The 25495-nt window shown below is 37.6% G+C and overlaps 4 protein-coding genes across 5 annotated transcripts; 2 read left to right on the top strand and 2 right to left on the bottom strand.

The window, feature by feature from the left end:
- The first annotated feature begins 129 nt into the window (after positions 1 to 129).
- On the top strand, positions 130 to 1925 carry rnaseh2c (ribonuclease H2, subunit C). The gene is made up of 5 exons (XM_039664540.2): positions 130 to 285; positions 861 to 1014; positions 1097 to 1209; positions 1302 to 1421; positions 1537 to 1925. Exons 2-5 carry the CDS (start codon positions 861 to 863, stop codon positions 1558 to 1560), a joined length of 411 nt encoding a protein of 136 aa, XP_039520474.2. The 5' UTR covers positions 130 to 285; the 3' UTR covers positions 1561 to 1925.
- Positions 1926 to 2233: 308 nt separating this feature from the next.
- zbtb3 (zinc finger and BTB domain containing 3) lies at positions 2234 to 5764 on the bottom strand. 2 transcript variants are annotated; one of them, XM_039664537.2, is made up of 2 exons: positions 5320 to 5764; positions 2234 to 5157 (listed from the first exon to the last, which is right to left on the bottom strand). In XM_039664537.2, the coding sequence occupies exon 2, from the start codon at positions 5146 to 5148 to the stop codon at positions 3445 to 3447; it is 1704 nt and encodes a 567-aa protein (XP_039520471.2). In that variant the 5' UTR covers positions 5149 to 5157; positions 5320 to 5764; the 3' UTR covers positions 2234 to 3444. The 2 variants fall into 2 exon arrangements, with proteins under 2 accessions (XP_039520471.2, XP_039520470.2); XM_039664536.2 differs by having other exon boundaries at positions 2234 to 5161; positions 5320 to 5763.
- A 315-nt stretch (positions 5765 to 6079) lies between these two features.
- lsm11 (LSM11, U7 small nuclear RNA associated) lies at positions 6080 to 9557 on the top strand. Its single transcript, XM_039664538.2, has 4 exons — positions 6080 to 6592; positions 6758 to 6897; positions 6973 to 7056; positions 7225 to 9557. Exons 1-4 carry the CDS (start codon positions 6142 to 6144, stop codon positions 7513 to 7515), a joined length of 966 nt encoding a protein of 321 aa, XP_039520472.1. The 5' UTR covers positions 6080 to 6141; the 3' UTR covers positions 7516 to 9557.
- Positions 8693 to 24645, bottom strand: clint1a (clathrin interactor 1a). The gene is made up of 12 exons (XM_039664535.2): positions 24455 to 24645; positions 20909 to 21013; positions 20676 to 20772; positions 20489 to 20597; positions 20212 to 20376; positions 18961 to 19144; positions 18522 to 18738; positions 18213 to 18297; positions 15663 to 15740; positions 13625 to 13896; positions 11639 to 11819; positions 8693 to 10359 (listed from the first exon to the last, which is right to left on the bottom strand). The coding sequence occupies exons 1-12, from the start codon at positions 24493 to 24495 to the stop codon at positions 10025 to 10027; spliced, it is 1869 nt and encodes a 622-aa protein (XP_039520469.2). The 5' UTR covers positions 24496 to 24645; the 3' UTR covers positions 8693 to 10024.
- Positions 24646 to 25495: the final 850 nt, after the last annotated feature.

Raw genomic sequence — 25495 nt, 5'->3', positions numbered from 1 at the left:
TGCTGCATTTTATGTGATTTAACAGAGGTTATTAAACGTTTTGTTGTGTCCCTGTTTCTCTCAGATTTTTTTTATATGCGTTTTAATTGTAAAGGTTATTAAATAATGCTGCCTTTCAAGTCATCATCCGACTAACGTAACACCACCGAAACGGTAGATGGCACAATGCTTCAGATTTTACCGCGAAAAGCATCCGTCTGGTGAGGAAGAAATGTAGTCCGTCCAATCACAGTAAACGCATCTTTCCCACGTGACACTTTATAAACATTGTGGGAAGCGAACACGGTAAGATATATCTGCAATTAGAAGTTATAGATGTAGGAAATTATATATTCGTTTTCACCATTTTTTAATAGGCTTACAGAGGGTCAGTTCGGTCAACATTGATATAAATTGCTTTCAATAATAATAAAACGATATAAATGATCCATAATTAATAGGTAATCCTTCTTTCCATGGCACTTAATGTATTGTCAATTCGAAAAAGAAAAAAAAAATATATATATATATATATATATATATATATATAAGAATGTTAAAATTATAACGGAAAATTGTTATAATAGAACCTGGCTTGTCATTGGAACAGCTTTAAATGGGCTTTTCAGTAAAGTATGAAACACAAAACAGTTAATGAAACGGCTGTTCTAATGTAAATTTTTAGCTACAACAAAAACAAACCATTGTTATGGACAATTATTTTTTAATAACACATTATATGAATTTAAAACGCGTCTGACAACTTGGCCTCTCAAAAATGAAAGAAAATATCCTTGTCCTGACAAAATAGTTGCCCTGACCTCTTTAGTACAAGACAGTTCAATCTTACTCACCTGTGCCTACACACTTTGTTTTACTAGATGTCAGTGAACAGCTGTGTTACGTCTATCCGGCTTGATTCCCTCAAGCAAGCTGATAAACCACAGATCCACCTGTTACCTTGTGAAATAGAGCATGATGGACCTGCTGAAGTCTTCAAGTTCTTTAATCCCACTGTGAAGGAACACAAACACGGTTAGTCAAATACCAGTGCACGGCTCGAGAACGAAACGCATTAAAGCTCTCCATCCAATAAAAATGACATTGTGTTTTGCAGAAACAACAGTGTCATTCAGAGGTCGAGGGCTGAAGGGTCAGGAATTGCATTGTCCACAAGGATACACAGGACTAGTGCTGAAAGAGGTCCAAAAGCCTGCGTCTGATCAAGAGGTGACATGATCTGCACTTTTCTTGGAAATATACATATATGATCTACTAAATAACACATTGTTAACATACATTGTGTTGGCATTTGCTTTTAGGATAGAATAGTTAAAGTTTCTTCAGTGTTCCATAATTTCACATACTGGAACTTGGAGACACCACCCACATCTGATGATGGAGTTGTGATGGCTATGGCATGGCCTCAGCTCGCAGAAGCGGTAACTCTTGATAACCACTTATTTACATAATTAGAATCTGATTTTCAATTTAATTCAGAGAAACATTTTCTCTCAATTGAATTAAAATGTCTAAACTTCTTACTTCTTTCTGCAGATGCACAGACCAGTAGACGAATGATAATGGACTTTTTTTATTATTGTGGATACCTGCTTCTTTTCAAGTACATTGTTACAGTAAGACAAATGTGAAAATTATTCTTTTCTGGAAGTCAGAACAGCTAACTCGCTGGGATGTGAGTACCAAACTGATATTGACCAAACTCGCTACCAAACTGATATTGAAGTATGCATGTCATAATGTAATATGACTAACTATTAAAATTTTGTTTTATTGTTTACCTTGTGCAAGCTTTTACTTTCGCCATATATTTGTCCATTATTTACCAGTAAGTAATACTTTTTGATCTGATATACCCTACCATTTTAAATTTTGGAGTCATTGAGATGTTTTTTACATTTCTGATTAAAGTCTCCCATGCTCACCATGGTATTTAATGCTGATTTGGTGCCTAAGAAACATTACTACGAATGTTGTAAACATTTGTTCTGCTTAATGTTTTTGTAGAAAACAAATTGTTTTAGGATTATTTGATGAACAGAGAGTTCAAAAGGAATCAATTAATTTTAAATAGAAATTATTGCAAATTGTTACATTACAAATGTCCTTAGTCACTTTTAAGCAATTTAAAGTGTCCTTCCTTCACGACTAAAATGATTTATTTATTTATTTTTTCCTGACACCAAACTTTTGAATGGGAATGTAGTTCTCTACATTTTATTTTAACAAATAAATTAATGGACTGATCCCAAAAGCTGGTTTTAATTTATTGTACCTGTAAGAAATGTTTCACCATCTTTCCCTCTCACACAAAAAATGCACAGAACACATATACAGAAAAACTCTTCCTTGTAGTGAGACAGTCATCTATCTGCTATAACGGATCTCAAAGTTCCCCTATTATGCTATTTTAAAGGTTCCTAATTTGTTTTGGAGGTCTCCTACAATAGATTTACATGCATCAAAGGTCGAAAACACTTAAATTTTCTTATAAATATGTGTTGCACCTCACCTCATTTCTCAAAGAGTCTGAAAATAGTTCGGTCGAAGATTCAGTCTCTCTAAACCCCTCTGCACTGATTGGCCAGATGGCCCAGTCTGTTGTGATTGGTCTACCACTTACAGTGCATATTAGAAACAAAATGCCTATTACCATATACTAATTTCAGCTCTGGAGGCTTCCTCAGGGCTTGATCCACAGCGATACGAACAATGACATAGGTTTTTCCGTCTCAGTTCCAGTCCAGATCCTTTTGAAGTCCAGATCCTTTTGAAGTGCATGTAAAGTGGATTTTTAGACCTGAAAACAGCATCTTCTCGTTATGTCGACAACACAAACCAAACTTTTTAAGGCCTCAGCTACATCTAGTGTTGGAGGGCAGGACAAAGTAGATGTCATCCACAGGCAGCCAATGAAGACCATAGGCTGGCATTATGCAAAATATGTTACATTGTTACATTGGTATACAACACTGGTAAAGTAATATTCTAAAAGCATAATAGGGGGACTTTAATGCTTATTTCTTGATATACCAGCAACAGTACGCCTTATGAGACAAAAAAAATAACATTAAAATGCAAAACACCATCATCAACGGGAATTAATTATTAAAAGGTTTCAATATACTAGGTCTGTGTGCTAGAACCAATCTTGGTCAAGTTGAATTTAGTTTTCTTTTTATAAAAACAATTTACCAATGAAGATTAAAACCAGGTTGTGCAATACAAATATCATTATATTGTATATAATGATATTGCATTATATTGTATATGGCATGGATCAGTCAGGTGGAATCCTTTCCAATGCTTTTACTGTTTTGAAGGATGAGCCACAAATGTATAGACGTGGCACTTTATGTTTTTGTGACATTTGCAAAAGCCTTCAGCAGGATTTTGTGTAATTTTCAAAATGACCAAATAAAAAGATTGGACCACAATCAATGGCTACGTCTGATGAGGAGGAGGAGGCGGCGGTGGTGATGGTGGTGGAGGGTCCGACTCAACTCTGCTGCGTTTGACTGGCAGGTCGTGATCATGTGCCTTTCTGATGTGCCTGTACAAGTCTCCAGACTGTGTGTAACTGCGGTAACAATAGCTGCACTCATACGGCCGCTCCCTGGTGTGCACAATGGCGTGTCTCCTCAAGGTGTAAGCACAGGAAAAGGTCTTTCCGCAAGTGATACAAGTAGGCACATCCTCCATGTAACTCCCAAGGGAGTCGTGAATATCCTCGAGGTACAAGGTCTGTTGCTCCGGGTGGGAATTGGCAGGAAAAAGGGATGACGGCAAGCCAGCAGTTTCGGCTGCAGAAGGATTTGGACCTTGCGGTGAAGGAGGGAAAGAAATGGGTTCCTGGTGGGGAAGATGAATTAATGGGTGTGCTGTTATAAATTGAGTATCAGTAAGCTCCTCAACATCACGGTTGCTGTCGTCATAATCATCCCCATCGTCTAAATCTTCATTTATTCTTGGGCCATTATCCATGTCCACCGTCTCGTCTGTGTCATCAGACTCTTCATCAGAAATCACAATGGCCTCTACTTTCACTTCAAAGCTCTCTTCATTTTCCTCCCCTGAAGTTTGAGAAAAATTTCCTCCCCTAAAGTTTTGTGAAAGTTTACGCTTATTTTGCATCCTACTTGTATTGGACGAAGTGTTTTCATGTCTCCTCTCGTTTTGGCTCTGAGTGTGCTGTGATGACCCTGGATTCCCAGAACTTTTAGTCTGAACTTGGGGTTTTAGTATTTGAGTCGGCATGAAAACATTAGGTTCAAGTTCTTGGGCAGCGGTGGTGTTGTCCACACTGCTCAGAGCCACGGCAGTGGCTACAACAGGTTGAGTGTCTGTCTGAATTAGTTCTGTTGTACTACACGGACTTGAAAGTGCAGACTCAAGGCTAGCAGACCGTGCCGATATTCTTGTTTTGTCAGGTCTAGGCGATGAACGATATGTGGATGGTCCTGAACAAGAATTACTAACAGCTGGTAGCGAGTCCATTCCTGGTTGGGTGGTGTCTGCCATCTCTGACCTCTCCACGCTGTGTGTGAGGAGGTTAGCCATCCCTGCTTGTGTTTCAGTCTTGGTATTAATATAAAGTGACATTTGTTGGCTCGACTGATGACAATGTTCAAGTCCTCCATCTCTTCCTGTTTCTGCGCCAGGTACATCTTTTCTAGGCGAGCCATCAAGCCCTCCAGGTTTAGCAGGCTCATTTGCACCAACTTCTACTCTAGTGCTATCCGCCTCAGCCAATCCTCGGCCCTGAAGTCTTCTCTTACAAACTCGCACCACATCATTCATATGTAAGAAGCTGGCTGCGGCGAGCACGTCCTCAGGAGGGGGGTGGGTTGCTAATTGCAGTACTCCTTCATACATGAAATCAAGAAGGAGTCCAAAGGCTTGCGGGGTCACGATATCTCCATTAATAGTGACTGTGTCTCTCTGTGGCCCTCCATTGACTGTGCTGGTATTTCCTATTGACTGATCTGAGTAAAACATATGGAAGAAAGGAGAGAAAGAGGCCAACACTGCACGGTGGGCTCCAAAACGAGTTGGGCCGACCTGCACGGTGCAGTCACACAGGAAACCTTGCAGACGCTGAGAGCGCAGGCTGGCCAAGAGCTGCTGACTATGTTCTGGGAACTCCATTTCTACTGACTACCTAGTAAAAATAGTATTCATTAATGTTATTATCCAGAAGATGTATTGCATTGTTAATACAGAGTGTATATATAAATAAAATATTCTAAAATATCATTTTAATATGATAAAATTCATAATATTAGCAACTACTTATTGTTAAGATGAAATGTTTCTTACAGAAATGTCCAGAGTAATGACCAAGTCCCCTCGTCCGCTTTAACATCTGCTGCTTTGACGCACCATCATGTTTGCTTTATTGATCCATTGACATTCTCTTGATATCAACAGTTGTTCACTAATCCATGCCAGTAAATGTATATAATTCAATCCTTAAGGAATACAAACTATTTCATAATCTTCGTGTATTCTTCACACAACATATTTCTATGATGGCTTAGTACAGCAAACCTTCTCCGGAGTACCGTGATATGACATGGAAAGCGTCCTTAGTTAAAATATCTTCCAAGACAACCTCTTGAATGGTTTATTGATTCTCTGTAAGTGGAGACCAATGTGTGAATTTTTAAAACGTATATGCGATACGAGAGTGTTTTCCTTTAGGACAATACATGACGAACACACACTTCTACATGTAGTATATTCAGCTTGTATATGCAAGTGTGCTCTGCCACCTACTGACGAGGAGGAAGACGAAAGAGGAAGCAACATTTGTTCTGTGATTACGGTGATTACAGAAAAACATTTTCTACATCTTTACTAAAATATTATAAAATTTACTAATATATACTATTATTATTATTTTATAAGCCATAGGAGGAAAACAAATCACATGTCACATAAATTAACATTTATTTTATTTTAAGTAACGAAATTATAAACTATACACTTTACATGTAACTAGTTTAAACTATAACCCTTTCACCAGTAAAAGTATTTTACTAATATATTAGTTACGTCATCGATGGTTTTCGTCTGTTGCTTCACACACTGATAAGTTACCCATGATTCTCCTGCCGTCTCTCTGCCGCTTATTCAAAAATGGAGGAGAGTGAGAGAGAATCGGAAAGTGAGCGCTGTTCAGCACCTTCTCAAACATCTGAACAGCAAACCACTACTGAGACCCCCGGCCAAAAGCTAGAGACTGGCGAAGATGATGTCGAAACTAAGTTGGATATCAGTTCGGAAAAGTTTGACCCCTTACTCGCTCTGTATTCCCCGAAAGTGCCGTTGCCTTACCCGAACATCAAGTGCTTTAATAACATAGCAGAATATGAGAGCTTTATGAAAGGCGGTCGAGGCCGAGCGAAACCAGAAAATGTGGAGAAAAGACTCCGAAAAGCACAGAAAGGTAAAGCAGACCCAGAGAGGATAGAGAGGCTGAAGAAACTCATGGTGCACAACCCGGTTGAGGAGGAGGGAGAGGGAAGCGGAGTCAAGCGACCACCTCGACAGCGAAAAGCGGCCAAAAATGTGCTTACCAGAATGCCACGTACGTTTCTCTCTTTACTGTCTATGTTAGAGGACAAAAGTAAACAATAGAGGGTAGTAAACAATAAACTGTGGATTCTAAGCCAAAAGTGCTAGGTGAGTTATTCTTAGTGCTGTCTAGATAGGTAAATAATTATAGCTCACTAGGTTGTGTCTATCTTTGCAGTGCATACAGGCAGTCCATTAGGAGAGCTCAATAGGTGCGTCCAGGAGAAAATCAGAGTTAAAGTTCACATCCGGACCTTTAAAGGGCTCCGGGGAGTGTGTTCTGGCTTTGTGGTGGCATTTGATAAATTCTGGAACCTGGTAAGTATTAAAACACCTTTACTTAATATTATCGTTACTAATAAATGTTTATTAGTTCTGTTCTTTTGGTGCCAGGCGATGGTGGATGTGGATGAAACGTACAGGGACACTCTTTTGGGACAAGCTCTTTATCACGAGAAAGCTCTTACTGTCACAAGGGTAATTAATTTGAATGTTTTAATATACACCTGAATATTACGAATAACCATGTCAAATCTTGATTGGTTATAATAGAAAAATCTTTTTCTATGTACAGTGGTTTATACTGTATGTTTACGCTCTGTAATATAATTATATTGTTTAGAAATCAATTTTTTTTTATTACAGCTATTTGAAAAACTGAAAGTTCAAGAGACTGTGGCCCTCAGTGCGGTTGAGAGGAAAGGAGGAGATAACCTCTTAAAGCCAGACCCACACAGTAGCCGAGACCAAACCAGGAGTAGAACCGACCCCAAACATACCCAGGAACTCTCTGAGAAAGACAGGAGTACATCAAAAGTGACACAACAATCTGAAAGCAAGCCTAAAGTAAAGTATGGGAGAGTGCACACGCGTCATGTTAATCAGCTTTTTATACGAGGAGAAAACATTCTTCTTGTAAACGTACAACAGGACTAGATACTGTCCTTATGAAATATTAAAGTGTAAATATAATTCTCCATGAAAGGTTTCATAATATGAGTGTATCATATTGATATGTATATCAATAGGTGAAAGGAATGTGCTAATGTAAAAAAAAAAAAAAAATTCTTAATGTTCCTTGAGAAAATCCTTAATTTTGTTTGGTTTATGAGCTGATGTCACATACTGAACACACTATTTGTTTTTGTTTTGAATGACCACTAGGGGGAAGTAAGACACTGATTCAAATTTAGCCTTATTTTTGTTACACATTTTATAAATTTATCATTGGGGAAATGGAAATCTATTTAACAAATCATTACTGATATTCATTTCACTGCTTGGTTAAAATGAAAGTAATTGATCAATCTCACTAAAACTCTAGGCCCGACAATACACTCTTATTTTAATGTCAAACTGAAAACTGTTCTATATGATGATATTTATCTCTTTTAGTGTAAAAAATGCATTTGGATTTCTCCATGGATTTCATAAAATCCGTACAAATGGATAAATTGAGCTTTTTGAGGTTGGAAATTGCATGTGGCACTCAAGGCTTTTTGTCTTGACATGTTTGAATTTTATTTCCCCCTTTCTGCATATTTTAGGCTTACATTTCTCACATCCTGAAAGTATGAAAACACTTTCTGTTCACTTTATTTATATCTAAGAGTTCCTTGTGATTTTACTTGGTTACATGTACATATAAAATGCTTTATATCATGTTATGCTTTAACACTTGTTCTACATTTTTTAAAAACAAATAATCAAGCCATGAAAATCTCAGTATCTTTAACCATTCTATATTTATGTGGAAAAGTCCAACATTTTGTTGCATGCATAAAATGATTATTGGCACTGGCTAGGGGAACATGTTTTCGGATAGAAAATAGATATGAGAAAGTAATTGTAGGATACAGAATCATTCTACACCGAGCAAAATGTATACATAAACACTGGGAACAGTAGCCAGTTTCCTTGTCAGTTAATGTGATGTATTCATTTAATGCCAATTAAAAAGTTCAGTGGAAATGGGACATGTGGCTCTACTGCTTTCATCCAATTAATACAGCAAAATTAACATCTGAAGCCAGGTCCATGGAGGACTCCAAGAACAGACTATTTTTAAGACATGAGATTGATTAGGGGATAAAAACAAGCGTAACAATGAAAATAGAAATCAACTCTTTATTGTCATTCATAAAAGATCATAAGTACAATCAAGTCATTGTATGAAATTGAAAAAATTAAACATTCTCAGTGGAAGAAATATTTTGTTTTTGTTTTTTGTTTTTTGTTGCTTGCTGTAGATTTGCATAAACATATAGTGTTTCCAGTAACACTCCCCAACCAAACAGACCCGACTATAAAAAAACTAAACCAACCCGTCAGGGGGACAAAAGAAAGAAACGAGAAAGGAAGAATTTGGTCATTCTGCTTGTAAAATGCCTCAGAATGGAAGAGAGGGGCTCGATTAGCGTCAGCAGAAACATGATATTGACAATACAGTGATGGTCCTCTGGATACAGCATCCAACACAGTGCTACCAGGGTTTCCAAACACACAGCCTCACCCTACACTCAGCATGAGCAGACCTGCATACAAATACGAACCCATATCGGGTTCAGATATCCTTTAGTTACCCACTCTTCCTTATAAGTTAACCATGCAAAAACATAAAAAAGTGTATGCATATATGTAGACCACTCTATATGTATCATCTTTAACAGTACCTTTAATAAATACTGTACTTTTCATATTGTATAAAGAATTTATTTTAGGAAGGCTGACAGGCACCATGTGTTTAATGACAAATTTTCATAAAGATGCAAAGTAGATCAGATTACACATTTACTATTTAAGGCCACAAAGGTTTTGATTTGGAGTTGTAATTCTATCATCTTGATTTTAGAGTACTTCATTTCTCTTCAGAAAATGGTTAAAATCAAATACAAAATGGCAAAGTGATCACAAGCTTTACTCCGTACAAAAATCCTCACCGTCATAATTCGTTAATCATGGAACTCAATAACTTATTGTCTGCACGCAAAAATATTTACAGGTTATCATCTTAAGGCAGAGTAGAGGAAAGGCCAGAATGGATTATTAGGATTTTTCAACAGTATTAGAAACCCAAATATTTCCTGGGTTAAATTAACTAGCTATATAAGAGGATAAGGCCAATCAAGAGTCATTCACTATCATCACATTCCTTAAAGCGATATCCCGACGCAATGGAAACGTGGGACGTGCGTGAGTGTGTGTGTGCAATGACTGAAATGATTCTCAGAACAAACCAGCCACCCTCATCAGGGCTCCTTGGTGCAGCTGAATCAGAAGAACATTGAAAATAATATAATCATCCAGTTGAACATCAGCATCATATGAACAAACATTTCCTGTGAGGCTTTATTTGACATCTTTCAAGTAGTCTTTGTCTTCTAGCTCTTCATAGCTTCTTCATGGTCACATCTCCTGAAAGATTGTTCACTTAATACTTTGCAATTCATTTCCCAAAGTTGGCAAAATCTGCAAAGGCATCCTGTTTAGGCTGTCCCATGGCAGGGTTCATCCCCATTCCAGTACCCATGCTTCCTGGCATCCCCATGGCAGCTGTAGACATACCCATGTTCATATTCATTCCCATCATGCCCTGATTGACTGGCATCCCTCCCATGGGTGGCATGGTCATGACATTACCCATCATGCCAGGCTGCATCCCCATGTTCATTCCTCCCATCATGGTGTTGGTGGGCGGTCTGACCATTGTAGTGGCAGCCTGCATGCCCAGGTTCATTCCAGCAAAGCCCTGAGTCATCATATTGACAGGAGTCGGAACTCCTATTGCAGGATACAGAAAAATAAAATAAGGGCTGACAATTCATTCAAATAATCCGAATCTTTTTATTTTAGGTCCTCAATTGTTTTCGGTGTATAAAATGTCAAACTGATTAAATGTGTTTGTTTTTTAATACACTACCGTTCAAATGTTTTGGAATGGAAAGATTTTTAAAAAAGTCTCTTATGCTGACAAAGGTTGCATTTATTTGATCAAAAACTATTTTTATTTAAAAAATATTTTCCCGTGAAATCAAAATTGAACCTATTTACTTTGTTAGCACATATTACTAGTCTTGTGGTGAACAATTAATCCGTGCAAGTGAATATATATTAAAAAAATGTTTTACCTTAGTAATCTTTAATCAAAATCTGAAAAGTTACTTCCGGTCTGGAATGGTTTCTTTTTCTGATGACGTAGGCTTCACAGTTTGGGTGGGGAAACGCTTAACCACTCCCCTCAAACCGTTAGTTTGCTCTGAGCAAGAGATGGAGAGGAGGAGCGCTAGAGTAAAACCCTGCCCTCTGTTCAATATTCCGTTTCACTTGGAAATACGTCACTGCACTGGAGAAAAATCGTTTGCAACTTCCGGTTCACGGGGACTTTAATATTAATATCACTGCTTAATATTTTAGTAGAAACTGATTTTTGCCAGGATTCTTGAATACAAAGTAAAACAAAACAGCATTTATTTAAAATGGAACATTTTTCAACATTATAAAATCTATTTACTGTCCTTGCTAAGTATGATTTTTTTTTTATCTTATTTGGAAAAATGTGAACATATTAAATGAAAACGCCGTAAGGTTTCAAACTAACAGCAAGGTTCTTGATTTTGATAAAATATCCTAAATTTCCGTTTTATACCATAAAACTTTATATTTAGCATTAGCACCTTTTAAAAATTAAAGAGGAAAAATATAACAAAAAGAATGAGAAAATAAACATGGCAGATTTATCTCTTCATCTCATTCTAGTTTGTATACATCATTGCCTTCCCATTTTAACATGTCCTCATCCCATACAGACTCTTTTAACTGACTCAGACTTTTTTTTTTTTTTTACTTTTTAGAGCTCATTTAATTTACTGAACTTCAGATTCAATCCTTTCCCAGACATTCAACCCAACTTGCGTCAACTAACCTGCCTGGAAGTTTCTAGTATGCCTAGTAAGATCATGCCATGATTAGCAGGGTCAAGTCTGTTTAATTTGGGTTGGAGTTGAACTCTGCTGGACAGTGGCTCTTCAGGAGCAGGACTGGCCCAGGTATATACGCTTACCATGCTGCATCATGTTGAGTGTGGGTTGAGAAGGTTTGGGTGGCTGCATGCCAGGGCCAAGGAAGTCCAAGCTTATGTCTACATTAGAGTTGGACCAGGTGGAAGGCACAGACACTTTGGGATTGGGCTTCTGGGCCATCGGTTGCTGGGGCATCAGTGAGGCCCCCATAGTCTGCAGTGGCTGCAATGACCAAAAGAAAAGTCAGTCAGTTTTAGGACAAACCATTTTTGACAGCACCCATATGATCAAAAACAATGTTTCTTCTGATTTTGTTGAGATGATACTGTTCTGCTGCAATTCAAGCATGGTAATTAAAATTCTCGGATGGCCATTAATGTTTGCCAATGGCAGAATGACACAAGTCAGAGAAGATGAAAGGCAGTATTAATACTCCAGAACATTGCACTGTGGTCTTTCAGGGTTATCAAGACTCTTGAGCTATACAAGAAATGCTGGTTGAGAGGCATTGTCTTCCCCTAAAATTATTTCAGCATGTTATAATGCATCTCAAGTCCCTCTAATTATAGGGTGGGGGGGTTTGCTTTTTTCTTTAGCCAAACAAAACTTGCCATTTTAAAGTAGGTCAGGCTTTTAGCATGCAAATATTATCTCTGTGCAAGGCTTTTGTTTCAATTTAATGGTTTTCTGACTTAAACTTGTTCCTCCTCATTCTGCCATTCTCTGTGATGGGCATCCCAAGGGGACCGGGGTTGATGGGTAATGAGGAGGGGGTGGGTGGAAAATTGTGCCGATGCTGCGTGTTAACCCTCGCTCGTTTCGCTTTCATGTTGCCTGCACTCTAAACCGCTGGCTCTGAACCCCGGCCAAAATCGTCTTTTCTTGCGTAAATAGTGTTTAGTGTGCAGTTCCACTTAGATGAGCTGCATTAAGTACTCCACAGATGGGGGATCTGAATGAAAACCACATCTATGTGCAATACAGGCTCTACATCACTAGGTTTCATCTTGATTCTTTGTGCTGTAAACACAACATTGAGGGACGGCAATACACCAAAGTCTATTAAATTGGGTGTGATACCTAATAAAATGCATAGGTACAGATTTGTAAGTTAGGTTAAAACTATAACGTGTACAATGACTCTGCCTAATCAAATGTTTTATGGCTTACATGTATTATTGTTGTGGGGATTTATTAGTCTATTAGCACTGAGACAATTTTTGTATTCTAAAATTTTACTAAATTATCTACCAGTCAATATACACATTTAAAATGTAAACTACTATTGAAAAGATTTTTTGAATGTTTTGGAAAGAGGTCTCTTCTGCTCACCCAGGCTGCATTTATTTGATCGAAAACAGCACAATTTTAATATATTATTGCAATTTAAAAGAACCGTTTTCTTTTTCAATACATTTTTTTAATGTTATTTATTGAGACGGCAAAGCTGGATTTTCTGCACCTTTCACCATTCTCCAGTCTTCAGTGTCACATGATCCTACATTCTAATATGCTGATTTGCTGCTCAAGAAACATTTTTTTAAATTATTATCAATGTTGAAAACAGCTTAATATTTTTATGGAAACCATGATACATTTTTTCAGGATACTTTAACTGTCACTTATAATCAATTTAAGGCAAAATTATTTATTTATCTAACCCCAAACATTTGAACAGTAATGTTTTTAATTTTTCTCTTCTCAGAAAATGAACCAAAAATACTGATGACTCATCTTGAATGCAAGGACGTAATGTCATTTGTCATCCATTAAAATTAAATTGTAAGTACCACCTGCAAGTAGAAAATCATAGTTTTGTTGATGTAAACTAAAAGCTACTTCCTATTAAAAAAAAAATTGGACAAGCTCAACTGGAGCTTCAATAACAAATAAAAGTGGGAAAGACTGTGCTCCTTAAAGCATGGATGTCCTGAACTAAAAGATCATGACCGTATTATGTATCGAGTACTCTTTCTTCATATTATATAGATAGATACATTGAGGGAAATCTCAAAGCCAGCAGGCACCTGTGATTTGGACGTTGGCATGCCAATGGTCTGAGAGGTCGTCATGGAGAAGTTCATGCTTTGGGAGGTGCTGAAGTTAGTGGTCTGGGAGGAGCCCATTAGGTCAAAAAGGTCAGATGAGGGTGCCATGGATGCAGGAGCAGGGGCCACCTGCAGACCTGAGAAAAGGTCTATTCCTACAGAGTTGACAGGCTGGGCTGCCGGGACGACTGGTTGGGCTGCAGGAAAAGCGTTCCAATCCCCAAAGTCTCCATTTCCACTAGACGCTGGGGCTGAGAAAACACAAAAGTCTCTGATGAAATGGTGCGCAGAGGAGCACAAATACTATAGAGAGCTCAAGTATCACAGAAGGAAGCTGTAATAGTTCTAAAGCGTTTTGATCAAAAGGCAAATTTGTGCCTTAACTGCACTAATCCAAAATATTGCTTCACATCAGGCTTTATCATCTAGCAAATAAAACAGAGGATTTGCATGCAAATGAGCAACGCAAAAATATAGAAATGTAAGAGAACCAGTAATGAAATGATCAGGGCACTGAAGAAGGATTAATATCAAACGAATCTCAGACTCTCAGTCACTTCAGATCTGTCCCAGAAATGCAGAGGGGAATGTGTCACACCCAACAAGAGCTGAAATGTGTCTTTGCTCATTAGCTTTTAGCACAGCAGCCCACCATATGGCTGCCTCCTCCTTTCACTATTTAAGAGCTTTCTGCTTGGAGTATTTCATAAACAGGCAGCTGAGGATAGCAATCTCTGGTCCAGCAGGAAAAAAAACTGCCTTCTGTTATATTCCCAGAACTATATTTAAATAATCATAAAAAACACACACATATACGCACTTTGTGTCTTTCAAGTTGTACTCCCTTAAGGATTTCATTTTAACATGCAAGTTTAAGTAGAAAAAAACTTACATTTTAGACCAAAAAAAAAAAAGTTTTCTGTTTGCATATCTTTTAAAGAGCAGTATGGTTACTGTCATGATGGTCGACTAATCAATAACTAAGTTCAACAAATGTATCCAGATTTTCTGGTTACTAGTTCTGATATTATTAGTAAGGGCACATTAAATATTGTGCTAGACTGTTAAAACATTAAAACCTTCTCATCCCCTTCAAAGCACTACTGTTAAAGCTATGCACATTAAGACGGATGTCTTTGGACATAGCATATTTTGTATGTTATAGATTTATATTTAGAAGTTGGAATATATTAAGTTTAAGAAAGTGTAACTTCTAAAAGTATGTCACAGGACCTCAGTGCTCTGTTCCATTCAGTTCCACAATGTCCAGCTGTTTCTGTCTTGTGTAGTCTTCAGAAACATGTTTGATTGGGGTTATGTGAACCCAAAACCTGCCTAATTATAGTTTTCTTGAGACCAATGAACTGACTTGTCATTTAGGAAACACACCGACTAGTAAGTTTTGAAAATACCATTCAAATGTTTGGGGTTGGTATGATTATTTTTTATTTTTTTAAGGGTTTGAAATGAAAAAATATATATATCATGCTCACCAAGGCTGAGTTTATTTGATAAAAAAAAATAAAATAAAGTGAAACAAACTTGCTAAATATTATTACAATAATTTTAGATTTGAATATATTTTAAAATGTAATTTATTCCTGTGATGCAAAGCTGAATTTTCAGCAACATTACTCAGTTTTTTAGTATCACATATCTTTCAGAAATGATTCAAAAGCTGATTTGCCACTCAATACATATTTCTTATTATTATCAAAGTTGAAAACAGTTGTGCTGCTTATTATTTTGATGGAAACCATAATACTTTTTTGTCAGATTTCTTTGATGTATAGAAAGTTCAACAGAACCGCATTTATTTGAAATATTTATTTGAAATAGAAATCTTTACAGTCACTTTTCATCAATTTAACGAGGCCATGCAGAATAAAACTAAGAATGTTTTCCTGACCCAAACGTTTGAACAGTAGTGCAAGTTGTAGTAAGAAGATGTAAAAACAATAAAGAGTTTCAGGTTGAATTTTTGACCTGATAGTGTGTTAAGAGGCTATAAACATACCAGGTGATGATGGAAGAGTGGCTGCAGCTGCAGAAGAAGAAAAATCAGCAAAACCTCCAATCAGGTCAGATTGTAAACCTAAAATGAAAGAGGGTGGTTCAATTATGACATTCTAGATTTGCAAAACATATCAATTCCTAACTAATTTCCTAAGAAAAAGACAAACATGGAGAAAGAACAAATAAGAAACATCTGTTGGCATCTGTAATGGACATACGCACTCCCTGCGTGTAACTCACGTTACATTCCAGCAGCCTGTGGCTGGAGTTATGTAGAGGAGGAAATATGCAGCTGTTTGAATGCTGGAGGAGGGAGCAGGACAGTTAGGAGGAGAGCTAAACATCTGCTCAGCACTACACACCCACCAGGGACTGCTTTGACATCTGGCCACCGTGACTAAATGCTTCAGCAGGCAGCAGGAGCGCAGGAGAGTGCATATGCTAAACTTATCTGTGCACCCCTTCTTTTCAGTGGGATACATCCACACTGCAAAACTAAAGGCATAACGCTTCTTTCTACTTTCACTTATCTCCTCATCCATTCTTGATGAACATCAACTACAGCTTGCACGACTACTAGACTTTCTACGATAGTCGGTGTTCAGAAGCAACACTGGCTACGTCACTTGATTTTTTTTTTTTTTTTAATATATCGCTAGAATCGCAGCACAGATCAGTAGCAGGAGTCAGATTTCAATCATTACAAGAGTGAGGAGCTGAACTAACAAGGTGATTATGTGGAATATTTGGTGTCAAAGCGAAATTTAAAGCGAACTTGTATTTGGACTGTTTTGTTGTTGTGTTTTTCATTAAAGGGTAACTAAACCCCTTGTCAGAGCCTGACTCCAGCCACTGGCAATATTTGAAAAAATGCTGGAAAAGTGGGCAGAGCCCAGCGGAGGGGGAGGCATGCACCTGAGACGGGTCTCTCTGTAGGCAAGGGCGTGGTTAGCTAGTACCCTCTTACGTCACAGGGCACCGCAACTTCCAATAGGATAATTCAACTGCGGTAGCCACCGTTCAACCTGAATAATAATAATAATAATTCGTTACATTTATATAGCGCTTTTCTGGACACTCAAAGCGCTTCACATAGAAGGGGGGGATCTCCTCAACCACCACCAATGTGCAGCATCCACCTGGATGATGCGACGGCAGCCATATTGCGCCAGAACGCTCACCACACACCAGCTTACTGGTGGAGAGGAGACAGTGATGAAGCCAATTGGTGTATATGGGGATGATTAGGAGGCCATGATGGACAGAGGCTACTGGGCAAATTTGGCCAGGATGCCGGGGTTACACCCCTGCTCTTACGAAAGACATCCTGGGATTTTTTATGACCACAGAGAGTCAGGACCTCGGTTTAACGTCTCATCCGAAGGACGGTGCTCTTTTTGACAGCATAGTGTCCCCATCACTTTGCTGGGGCGTTAGGACCCACACAGACCACAGGGTGAGCACCCCCTGCTGGCCTCACTGAAGAGGGCAGCACTGTTTTTACACCATATATTGTAGAATAAAAACACTTTATACCCAAATGTCAAACAAATTACTTGAAATCAATGAACAGCATTAGTAAAGCCCCAGTCTTACAGATCATTAACTAAAAAAAATTATTTTAGGGTTTAGTTACCCTTTAGGAATAATAGGCTAATGGTTGGTAAAGCACAATTTGAAACTAGTGCGCACGGTTGCACGTGTCCACGGGTGCAGAGCGAGCAGAACAGGGAAAGCCTTTCAGTTCATTCCTATGGAAAAATACTTGCTCGATTCGAGGGATGAGTCACGATTTTTCGGAATTTCGATTAGTTGATTTTATTATAGAATATCGAATTGGTTGTGCGATTATTGTCTTTAAAAAAAATCCCCATGTTTTCGATTCTGATGCGGTGGTGATACGTTCATGTAACCAGAGGGTGGCAAGATGCCAATAATGTATCTAAAAGCTGTCAATCAAGTCTTAGACAACAGAAGAAGATATACATTGTCTCACACCAGAGCATGTGAGCAGAGTGGTAATATTCCCTCCAGAGCGGAGAGCATCTTTATGAAGACTCAGCGCCGCTAGCTCAAAATGCCCTTTGTGACATGCTGGTTAGAAAATATGTGAAATAAGTAGTCAAGGGCTGCCCATGCAGAAGGTTTTTTTCTAATTGACTAGTAAATGAGTCATGCTGCTTGCTAATATTGCAAAAACAGTCATGTCCTGCTTGTAGTTTCTGTATCGTCTTTCACAGCGATAATGGAGCATACATTCAAGATGGTTTGATTTTTTTTGTCTTGAACACAGACCATCTCAGATGTCAGCAGCATTGGTATGGTCAAAGCACTCTTTGGATTTAGTGAGGCAGAACTAATCGACTAGTTGGTGCAACCCTAATTCCAATACGGATGAACCCTTCAATACTACCACTCCCAAGCACCCCACAGTGAATTGTTCTTACGTGTGCAATTGAGGTAGCGCTGAGCCACAAAGCAAATAAATGAGAATTTAAAAAAATCTAAAATATTTTCCTCTGCCAAAACCAAAAGATGTTACTACTGTCACCTTTGGAGGCTGGTTGAGCAGGTACAGGATCTGCCGAGAACAAGTCCACCAGACCAGAACTAGGCTGGTTCACTGCTGATGTGGTCTACAGCAACAAAGAGAGGACAAACGGAAAACACTCTTAACATCTACCACAAGATGTCAGTGTAAAGTACGCTCTTTTTTTCAAGTTTAACATTTTTATTTGTGTGCTATTTACTAACAAACCTCTTGTTGAAGTTGCATATTTGACTAGTCCAAGTGCTTCAGAGGTTTAATTACACAGAAAAAGACTAGTGCTAGTATTGTTTCATAGTAATGTTTCTCTACCTGGCTTGTGTTCGAGTCGGTGGAGGGTTTATCGCCAGTGTAACGCGCAGCTGCTCCCAGGTCTATCGTTTTGGATGGAACACCTCTCTTACGAGTGGCAGTGGTCTCCGTGGCCTGGACGATCTGGACGCTTTTTGTTGTCACCGTCTCTTCATCTTTAAATTCGGATTTCCCCATCTGCCCGTTTCGCGTTCCCCGACGGTCCTCATCTGCCTCACTATACAGAGATAAAGTATACGCTTGTGTAAAATTATTAACAAAATGCTTTCTTTCTTTGAGAACAAGCAGACAAAACACAATCAGTTCAGACACAATCAGTAACAAATGTTCATTTAATTAGTTATAACATTTTTGCTATTTGTGTAACAAAAAAAAAAGAGAGAAAAGGTGTTTCCAGGTGATCTGAGACAGGAAGGTGAGACGGCCTGGGGGTCCTGACCTGAATCTGTCAGGTGAGTCGTCCCTGTCTTTTTTGCGGAACATGTTGATTGTGTCATCAATGGTGCTTCCAATCTTATCGCTGATCTCTCCCAGTTTCTCACTGAAAGGGAAAGCCCCCTTGCTTTTGTCCCAGTCTTCATCCCATTTTGAGTTTGATTCTTTGAAATCAAACTTGTCCTCCGCTGCAGAATGCATAAACAGGACAGCAGTGTGTTATGCTACAAACACATATTATATAGTCAAGCTTCATTTAGAATAAATATATGACAATAAGGAATAAAAGGGTGAATCTCATTTCTGGGTCACATTTCACCCAAGCTCACTGATATATTTTTATGACAACTAAGCACATATTCCCGACCCAATTCAAATTACTATGTTTTCTTTTGAGGTTGTTTGTAAAAATGTCCACTATTCTAAATGGTGATTATTATTAGAATTAAATTACTTAAGCATAAATTAAAGCCAATACAATAAATATTACCAAGTTATAATAAATACTTAATTTAACTAATTTACAATTAGTATTTTGTTAATTTTGTTAAATACTTTTTTTATCAAGGGGGTGCTTAATTGTGATGAAAATAATGCAAAAATGCAGGCTTAATGTTATGCAAAATAACTTTAATTACATTAAAAATATATAATTTAATTTAGTTTTTTGTTTTTTTCAGGGGGTAGGGTGAAATATGACCAGGTATAAGATTCACACACAAACACTCGATATCAATATAAAGAGAATTGAGATGAGGCTATAAAGCTGTATGTATATTCTGTGACTATACTGTGGTTACATTACTGGATAAATTTGCAAGCCACCATCTCAAAATCACATTAAAAGACATGTAGTATATATCAAGTTTCATTCAACTTTAAAAGGACTGTCAAACTAAAACAAGATACCAAATTAAATTTGAAACAGCCATTACAAATCATTGCATTGCCTTCTTTCCTTCCCAATCAAGGACACCAAAACTATAATTTATGCTGTCATGTGAAAAAGCAGCTATGCTGGGTCTCAAAATAAAGCTAAAGTACAGTTTACTCATCTGGCAATGCAAACTCTTTAAGGATAATAACAGTGGAGATGAGACAGGGGACATCCTTGTTTTTAGATAGTCCCTTTTAAATAAATTCCTTATGATAAATGTGTTTGCTGTGTGATATAAAAACACCTTATAAACATGATGGGGAGGACCGTGTGTGTGTGTGCATGTATACGACCTAGAAAAGGAAATTAGGGACTTACAGTATCTGAAACCCGACATACTGTCAGAAGACACGCCTATATATTTGTCCCTGTTCTTCTTGGCTTTCTTCCTCTCTTCTCTCAATCTGTCATCATCCTGGACAAACTCTAGCATCTCTTTTACCTTCTGACGCACATTGATACCCTGGTCTTTGCCATTCTCATCTGAAACACAAAGCCCAATCATCCATCACTTTGCAATATCTTTGAGACATCAAACAGTGTACATGGAAGATGAAAACTTATATAAGCTCTTGCCTTTGTGCAGTTAACTCACCTACACAATGATAGCTTTCAATTGAACGCAAGTCATACAGGTGCTCTCTTGCACTCGTGACCACCCGTTCAGATCCATTTCTAATCAGGTACGCCAGCAGCAGTAAAGACTGAGGTAGAAAGGACAGTAAAGTTCAGGACCGATTACAGCAAAACAAAACTCCTGTTTCGTCATCAGTAAAGCATACCTTGTAAACTCTTCTCCAGTTTTTCTTGTTGTCTTTCAGCATTCTAGTCCACAGCATATTCATTACCTCAGGAAACTGCTCGTACATGAACGTAGCCCTGAATTGAAACCAAAGATCGTAAACCATATCGTAAATATGTGTAACTGTTGACAGGTTCAGAGTCAAGATAAAGTTCACAGTAAACCATCAAAAAAACACAAGTCACAAGTAAACCATCAAAAAACCCCACTTGCCTGGCGATCTCCCCCATTAACTGTCCAGAGGGTCCCCATGGGTCGTCATTGGTGGCTTCTCGAACTTTAGACTCAGTTTCAGTATAGTTCATCACAACATTGGTTCTGTGAAAAAGAGATTAAAACAAAAAAAAAGTCTTTATTCAGAGTGATTGTGTGATAATCTGACGGAAAGAACCTTTCAGCAAAGGCTAAATATATTACTAATATTACTTGAAAGGCAGAAAGCTTATAAAAACAACATTTTGATAAATCAGTTGTAAAAATTAACTGAATTGTGAGACTGAGCAGACGTGCACGTGCCTTCACTAATCATCTACATTAGGTGATATTTGTTATAGGCACTTTAAGTGGATGTCAATAAAGTTGATTCTGTTTCACATCAGTTTAATATTAGTTGAACATGATGGAAATTATATTAAAGGGGATGTCTACTGCTATTTCATCCATTCTGCTGTAAGAGCGGGCACACACATCAAACAGAGAGAGAGTGAGAACAACCCGCATCAACGCGCTTCGTTCAAGTTACGAAAGTTGTTTAAGCTACGAATTGTTTATTGTTTAATCAACAGTGATTATAAATAAACAGAAAAACACACCCTACTCAAACTATATCTATATAGTGTGTGAGTTATCAATTTAAAAATCTCCTATGGTTGCATAACTTTTTATTGAAGGAACAAAACAGTTAGGACAGTTATTCAAATAATCAAATCTCAGACCACACCTTCATTCGAATACCAGAGGACGGTAAGCTACGAAGCAGGGCACCAAAAGCTCTTATTATGTGAAACCAGTTTAGCACCAGAGGGACATTACCAGAGTAAAGAGTGGTTATACAAGACACACGAGATCTCAGTATATGGGTGGGGTGTAGGACAGGCTCTCTGAGAATAGAGGGTGGATCGAAAGCACCATGAGGTCCTGAATCTTTCCGACTCCTGGATTTTTTTGTGGTTATAAAAAAAAAAAAAACAGATCTTGAAAATGTGGATCTTGTCTCATTTTACAGCCTATTGAAACAATACCTGTGTATTGTCTTGCTCAATGGAAGGGTAAACCGCAAAAATAAAATACAATCTCCCTACATCCTTTTCTCTTTGTTTATTCAAGGTTTAATCACTCAATTACACAATCACCTAGACAAAGATAAAATTAAAACGACCAAAGAAAAAGTAAAAAAAAAAGAAAAAAAAAAGATTACTTTAAGTAACTTTGGCATAGTTTGGCAGAGTTGATAAAAAAAAGATCAAGACATCCGTTTGCTTATGCTTTCAGGATGCAATTTACTCCTCCTGAAAAATTTGGGGAAAACAATTGTGTCTCAATTCTTCAAAAACATACCAAACCGGTCAGCTGCATTAACTGGTTTCACAGCTTGAGGACAATGCTCTAATTTCAGGTACTGAAATTCTTTTCACAATTACTTGAGCCTGTGGTAAGAATACTAAAAATATTTTTATACTAAAAATACAAAAAACACTAAAGCACTCCTGTGTCATCTCAGAACTTGCACACTATTTTGGAACAAGCCAGCATGAAGCTAAATTCCACACACTTTGCCAGTCCACCCATGGCTACACTTGGCAAATCGTCTGTAAAAAAAAGATCATACTGTTGGAGATGACAGACCGATTTTGCAGGCAACAGCTTGCTACATTGTTTTCAAAGTTGCTCTGTAAAAACAGGAAATGACAATGTTTTTTGTTTGTCTTTTGGGGTTAGGCTATTTTGCAGGTCATGATGAGAGATGGTGTTGATACTTGCTTAATATTCAATATCCAGCATATAAGATATAAACTTTTTGCTTCTCCAATATTTAATTGTAGTCTCTATTATCTAAAAGAAAATGACACAGTATCAGGGATGTACCCAGTTAGGCAACACCCAAATGTCTATGCAAACTCATATTTGTGAATTAAGGCCTTCAGTGACCGTTTTTCTGTACTGTCAGAGAAGGATAAAAAAAAAAAAAAAAAACCTTAGGTTGAGAGTTGCACAATAACCTCTTTTATGATCATTATACTGTATGTCATTCTTGAAGCTAAACTCATTCTCCCCAAGTTTCTGTTGAATAACAGTAGTAAAAGCCATTTTGGTTCTTCAATCAAATGAGTAAACAGACAGACCGACTCTAAGACACACAAGTCTACGGAAATAAAATCAAAGTGTAGTCTGTGACTATGACCAGCAGTTCATTTTATGAAGGGGATTTGATTTGTCATTGACCTTGGCACTTCTCAAGACATACATAATTTTAAATAGCTGTACTTGCCTTTTGATCAACCACGTAAACTATTCATAAGACAGCAGTTGTGCCTGTGTGCAAGACTTTAACCTATAAATGGTTTCTGAGAAATTGTGAAAATGAAATACTGGAGTAGTCTGAAAAAGTATTAACTGTGTAAATCATTGTTTTATTTTTTAATTCACATGCCCTCATAATCTTTAATCAAAATAATGTCCCCTCTTTCTTGCCATTTCTTCTCTGATGCGTTTCTCTGAAGATGCATGTGGGCAGGGCAACTCACATTAGATCACACTCACATTAGATCACAGCAATAGCAAACCACAAACACCCAATCATTTCCAATTTAAAAAAGTACAATTATTATGTAAAGGCAAACATGACAGCATGTCGTACTGGACTAAACCACTGAAATTACAGAATGCCACTAACCTCAAAGTAGCCTAAATGTTTATCTTTTAAATGTTATTTTCATGTGACAAAAGCACTGTAAAATTTGTAATAAACGCATTTTATGCACGCATTTAACAAAAACAAAACACTTATTTTGTTGGAATTTTTTTCTTGAAAAAAAAATTCAGTTCCTGTCCTTGGTTAAATGGTTAAAATACAAGTTTCAGTCTAACTTCAGGAGTTTCCATGAAACTCATTGGCTCCAAAATAGCAGCTAGGCATCCATTTTTATACTTAACGTTACAGTCTTTCTAACAGGACTGCAACCAGAAAGTTTGACAATTAATCAGCATCGGACACCACACAAATAAGGCAAATTATTTGCTTTTCATTTCATGCTAACTGATTAGCTTGCACAATGCCTGGAAATAGCTGTCAAATATGAAAGTTATGGTCACTCTATTTCAACTAAAACGTGTGCTCTTACTTTGCTTTTAAAGAATTTTCTCATTTATAATGTTAACAGACGACACGCTAGTTTGGTATGAAAAGCACTTGCTATTGGTACACAAGCACCGTGTTTTGACAGCCAACATAAGTTTAGCAACTGTCATAAAATTAGCCACTGAGTTCAAGAAACGAAGTCTGAGGTAATCGTTTGTCTTGCAAACAAAACTAAGCCGTGATAAACAAGTGAAAAGGTCCGATAAAGTATAGTAACCGACTGGAAAACGACTGTTCTATATACACTGTCGTCTTTTAAGGGGACAACAAAGATGTAGTTAGCTACTGTGCTAGCTGCTGTCTCGAGAGTGTGTGACGTCAATGAGTGCGTACGTGTCTTGTTCTCAACAGGTAGCCGACAAGACACCAAAAATACTTATGAAAACATTCACAATACTCACGCTTTATCAACCAGCTCCCTCACTTTCCACATATTCAACATCTTGGCTGTGTTGGTATGTCTTTCGATCGCGAAAAAAGGTGTTCCAGCCCTTGAAATCCGCTGGTCGCGCCAGTCGAGCTGTCACGACAGCCAAAGCATGAACTCTAAAGTTACGCTGCTTCAGGCAGCGATGAAGGAGCGCAGGCCAGACAGGTTACTACGGAAATGCTCCGTCACCTACGGAAATTTCGTAGGCTGCTTCAGCACAACACTACATCCTTGATGAGGATATGACACATAAACCACAATCTTCCAGAAGAAATCAGTGAATAATAAAGTTTTTGAATTATAAATAAGCCACAAATGTTCTTCAATATATGTTTGTTTAGTGTTTGGAACAACATGAGTAGGCTAAATGATGTCTGATTTTTCATTTTTGGGGGAATTTTGCCTATTCATTATACCCCTTTCAGTTCAGAATTAAATTGGGAAAATGACTTGCGATTCAGTTCTCAATTGTGAATTGAAGTAGGCCTACCAAAGCAGAATTGCAATTTTAATGTGAATTTAAACAGGGAGAATTAAATACAAATTGTCAAGTTGTCACAATGTCTTGAAACATGTCATAAATTAATCATAAATGTATATAAATTACAATGTTCGTTTGTAACATTTTTGCTAATTTATGTAGGCTATTGTTTTATGTCATTTAAATTAATCCGAAAAGCCTAAAAGGCTGTAACAATCCACCATTGGAGCACAAAATAAGGTGTGCTCAATGAGCAGTATCTTTCCCCCCCTCCTATTGACAATAATCAGACTGTTGAAATGCTGAAAACAGTTTTAGAGCCAAGACTTTATGTACCCAAAACCTAATAAACTGTAGCTAGGCCTATAAATCATCAAAAAAATCAATCTCAATCTCAAAAAACAAAACAAAAAAAAAACAGGTCCTCTTTATTAGACGGACAGGTCCTCTGTCCCTCTAATAAAAACCCCTGAAAAATTGTAAGTAGCCTATCAAAATAAGTTTAGAATTTATATAAAATGTAGACAAATT

Source organism: Pimephales promelas, chromosome 9 (genome assembly GCF_988280905.1).
Source record: "Pimephales promelas chromosome 9, fPimPro1.hap1.1, whole genome shotgun sequence".
Classification (NCBI taxonomy): domain Eukaryota; kingdom Metazoa; phylum Chordata; class Actinopteri; order Cypriniformes; family Leuciscidae; genus Pimephales; species Pimephales promelas.
The sequence above is the reverse complement of the archived record's forward strand: the minus strand, read 5'-3'. Positions and strand labels throughout refer to the sequence as shown.

Excerpts from the sequence above, each read along its gene's own strand:
- lsm11 (XM_039664538.2), top strand. The coding sequence starts at position 6,142 with ATGGAGGAGAGTGAGAGAGAATCGGAAAGTGAGCGCTGTTCAGCACCT. Across the intron at positions 6,898-6,972 it reads TTGATAAATTCTGGAACCTG|GCGATGGTGGATGTGGATGA; the intron begins GTAAGTATTAAA and ends TTTTGGTGCCAG. Across the intron at positions 7,057-7,224 it reads AAGCTCTTACTGTCACAAGG|CTATTTGAAAAACTGAAAGT; the intron begins GTAATTAATTTG and ends TTTTTATTACAG.
- clint1a (XM_039664535.2), bottom strand. The coding sequence starts at position 24,495 with ATGTTGAATATGTGGAAAGTGAGGGAGCTGGTTGATAAAGC. Across the intron at positions 20,377-20,488 it reads TGAAAGCTATCATTGTGTAG|ATGAGAATGGCAAAGACCAG; the intron begins GTGAGTTAACTG and ends TTTGTGTTTCAG. Across the intron at positions 18,739-18,960 it reads GACTCACCTGACAGATTCAG|TGAGGCAGATGAGGACCGTC; the intron begins GTCAGGACCCCC and ends ATCTCTGTATAG.
- zbtb3 (XM_039664537.2), bottom strand. The coding sequence starts at position 5,148 with ATGGAGTTCCCAGAACATAGTCAGCAGCTCTTGGCCAGCCTGCGCTCT.
- rnaseh2c (XM_039664540.2), top strand. The coding sequence starts at position 861 with ATGTCAGTGAACAGCTGTGTTACGTCTATCCGGCTTGATTCCCTCAAG. Across the intron at positions 1,015-1,096 it reads TGTGAAGGAACACAAACACG|AAACAACAGTGTCATTCAGA; the intron begins GTTAGTCAAATA and ends TGTGTTTTGCAG. Across the intron at positions 1,210-1,301 it reads AGCCTGCGTCTGATCAAGAG|GATAGAATAGTTAAAGTTTC; the intron begins GTGACATGATCT and ends ATTTGCTTTTAG.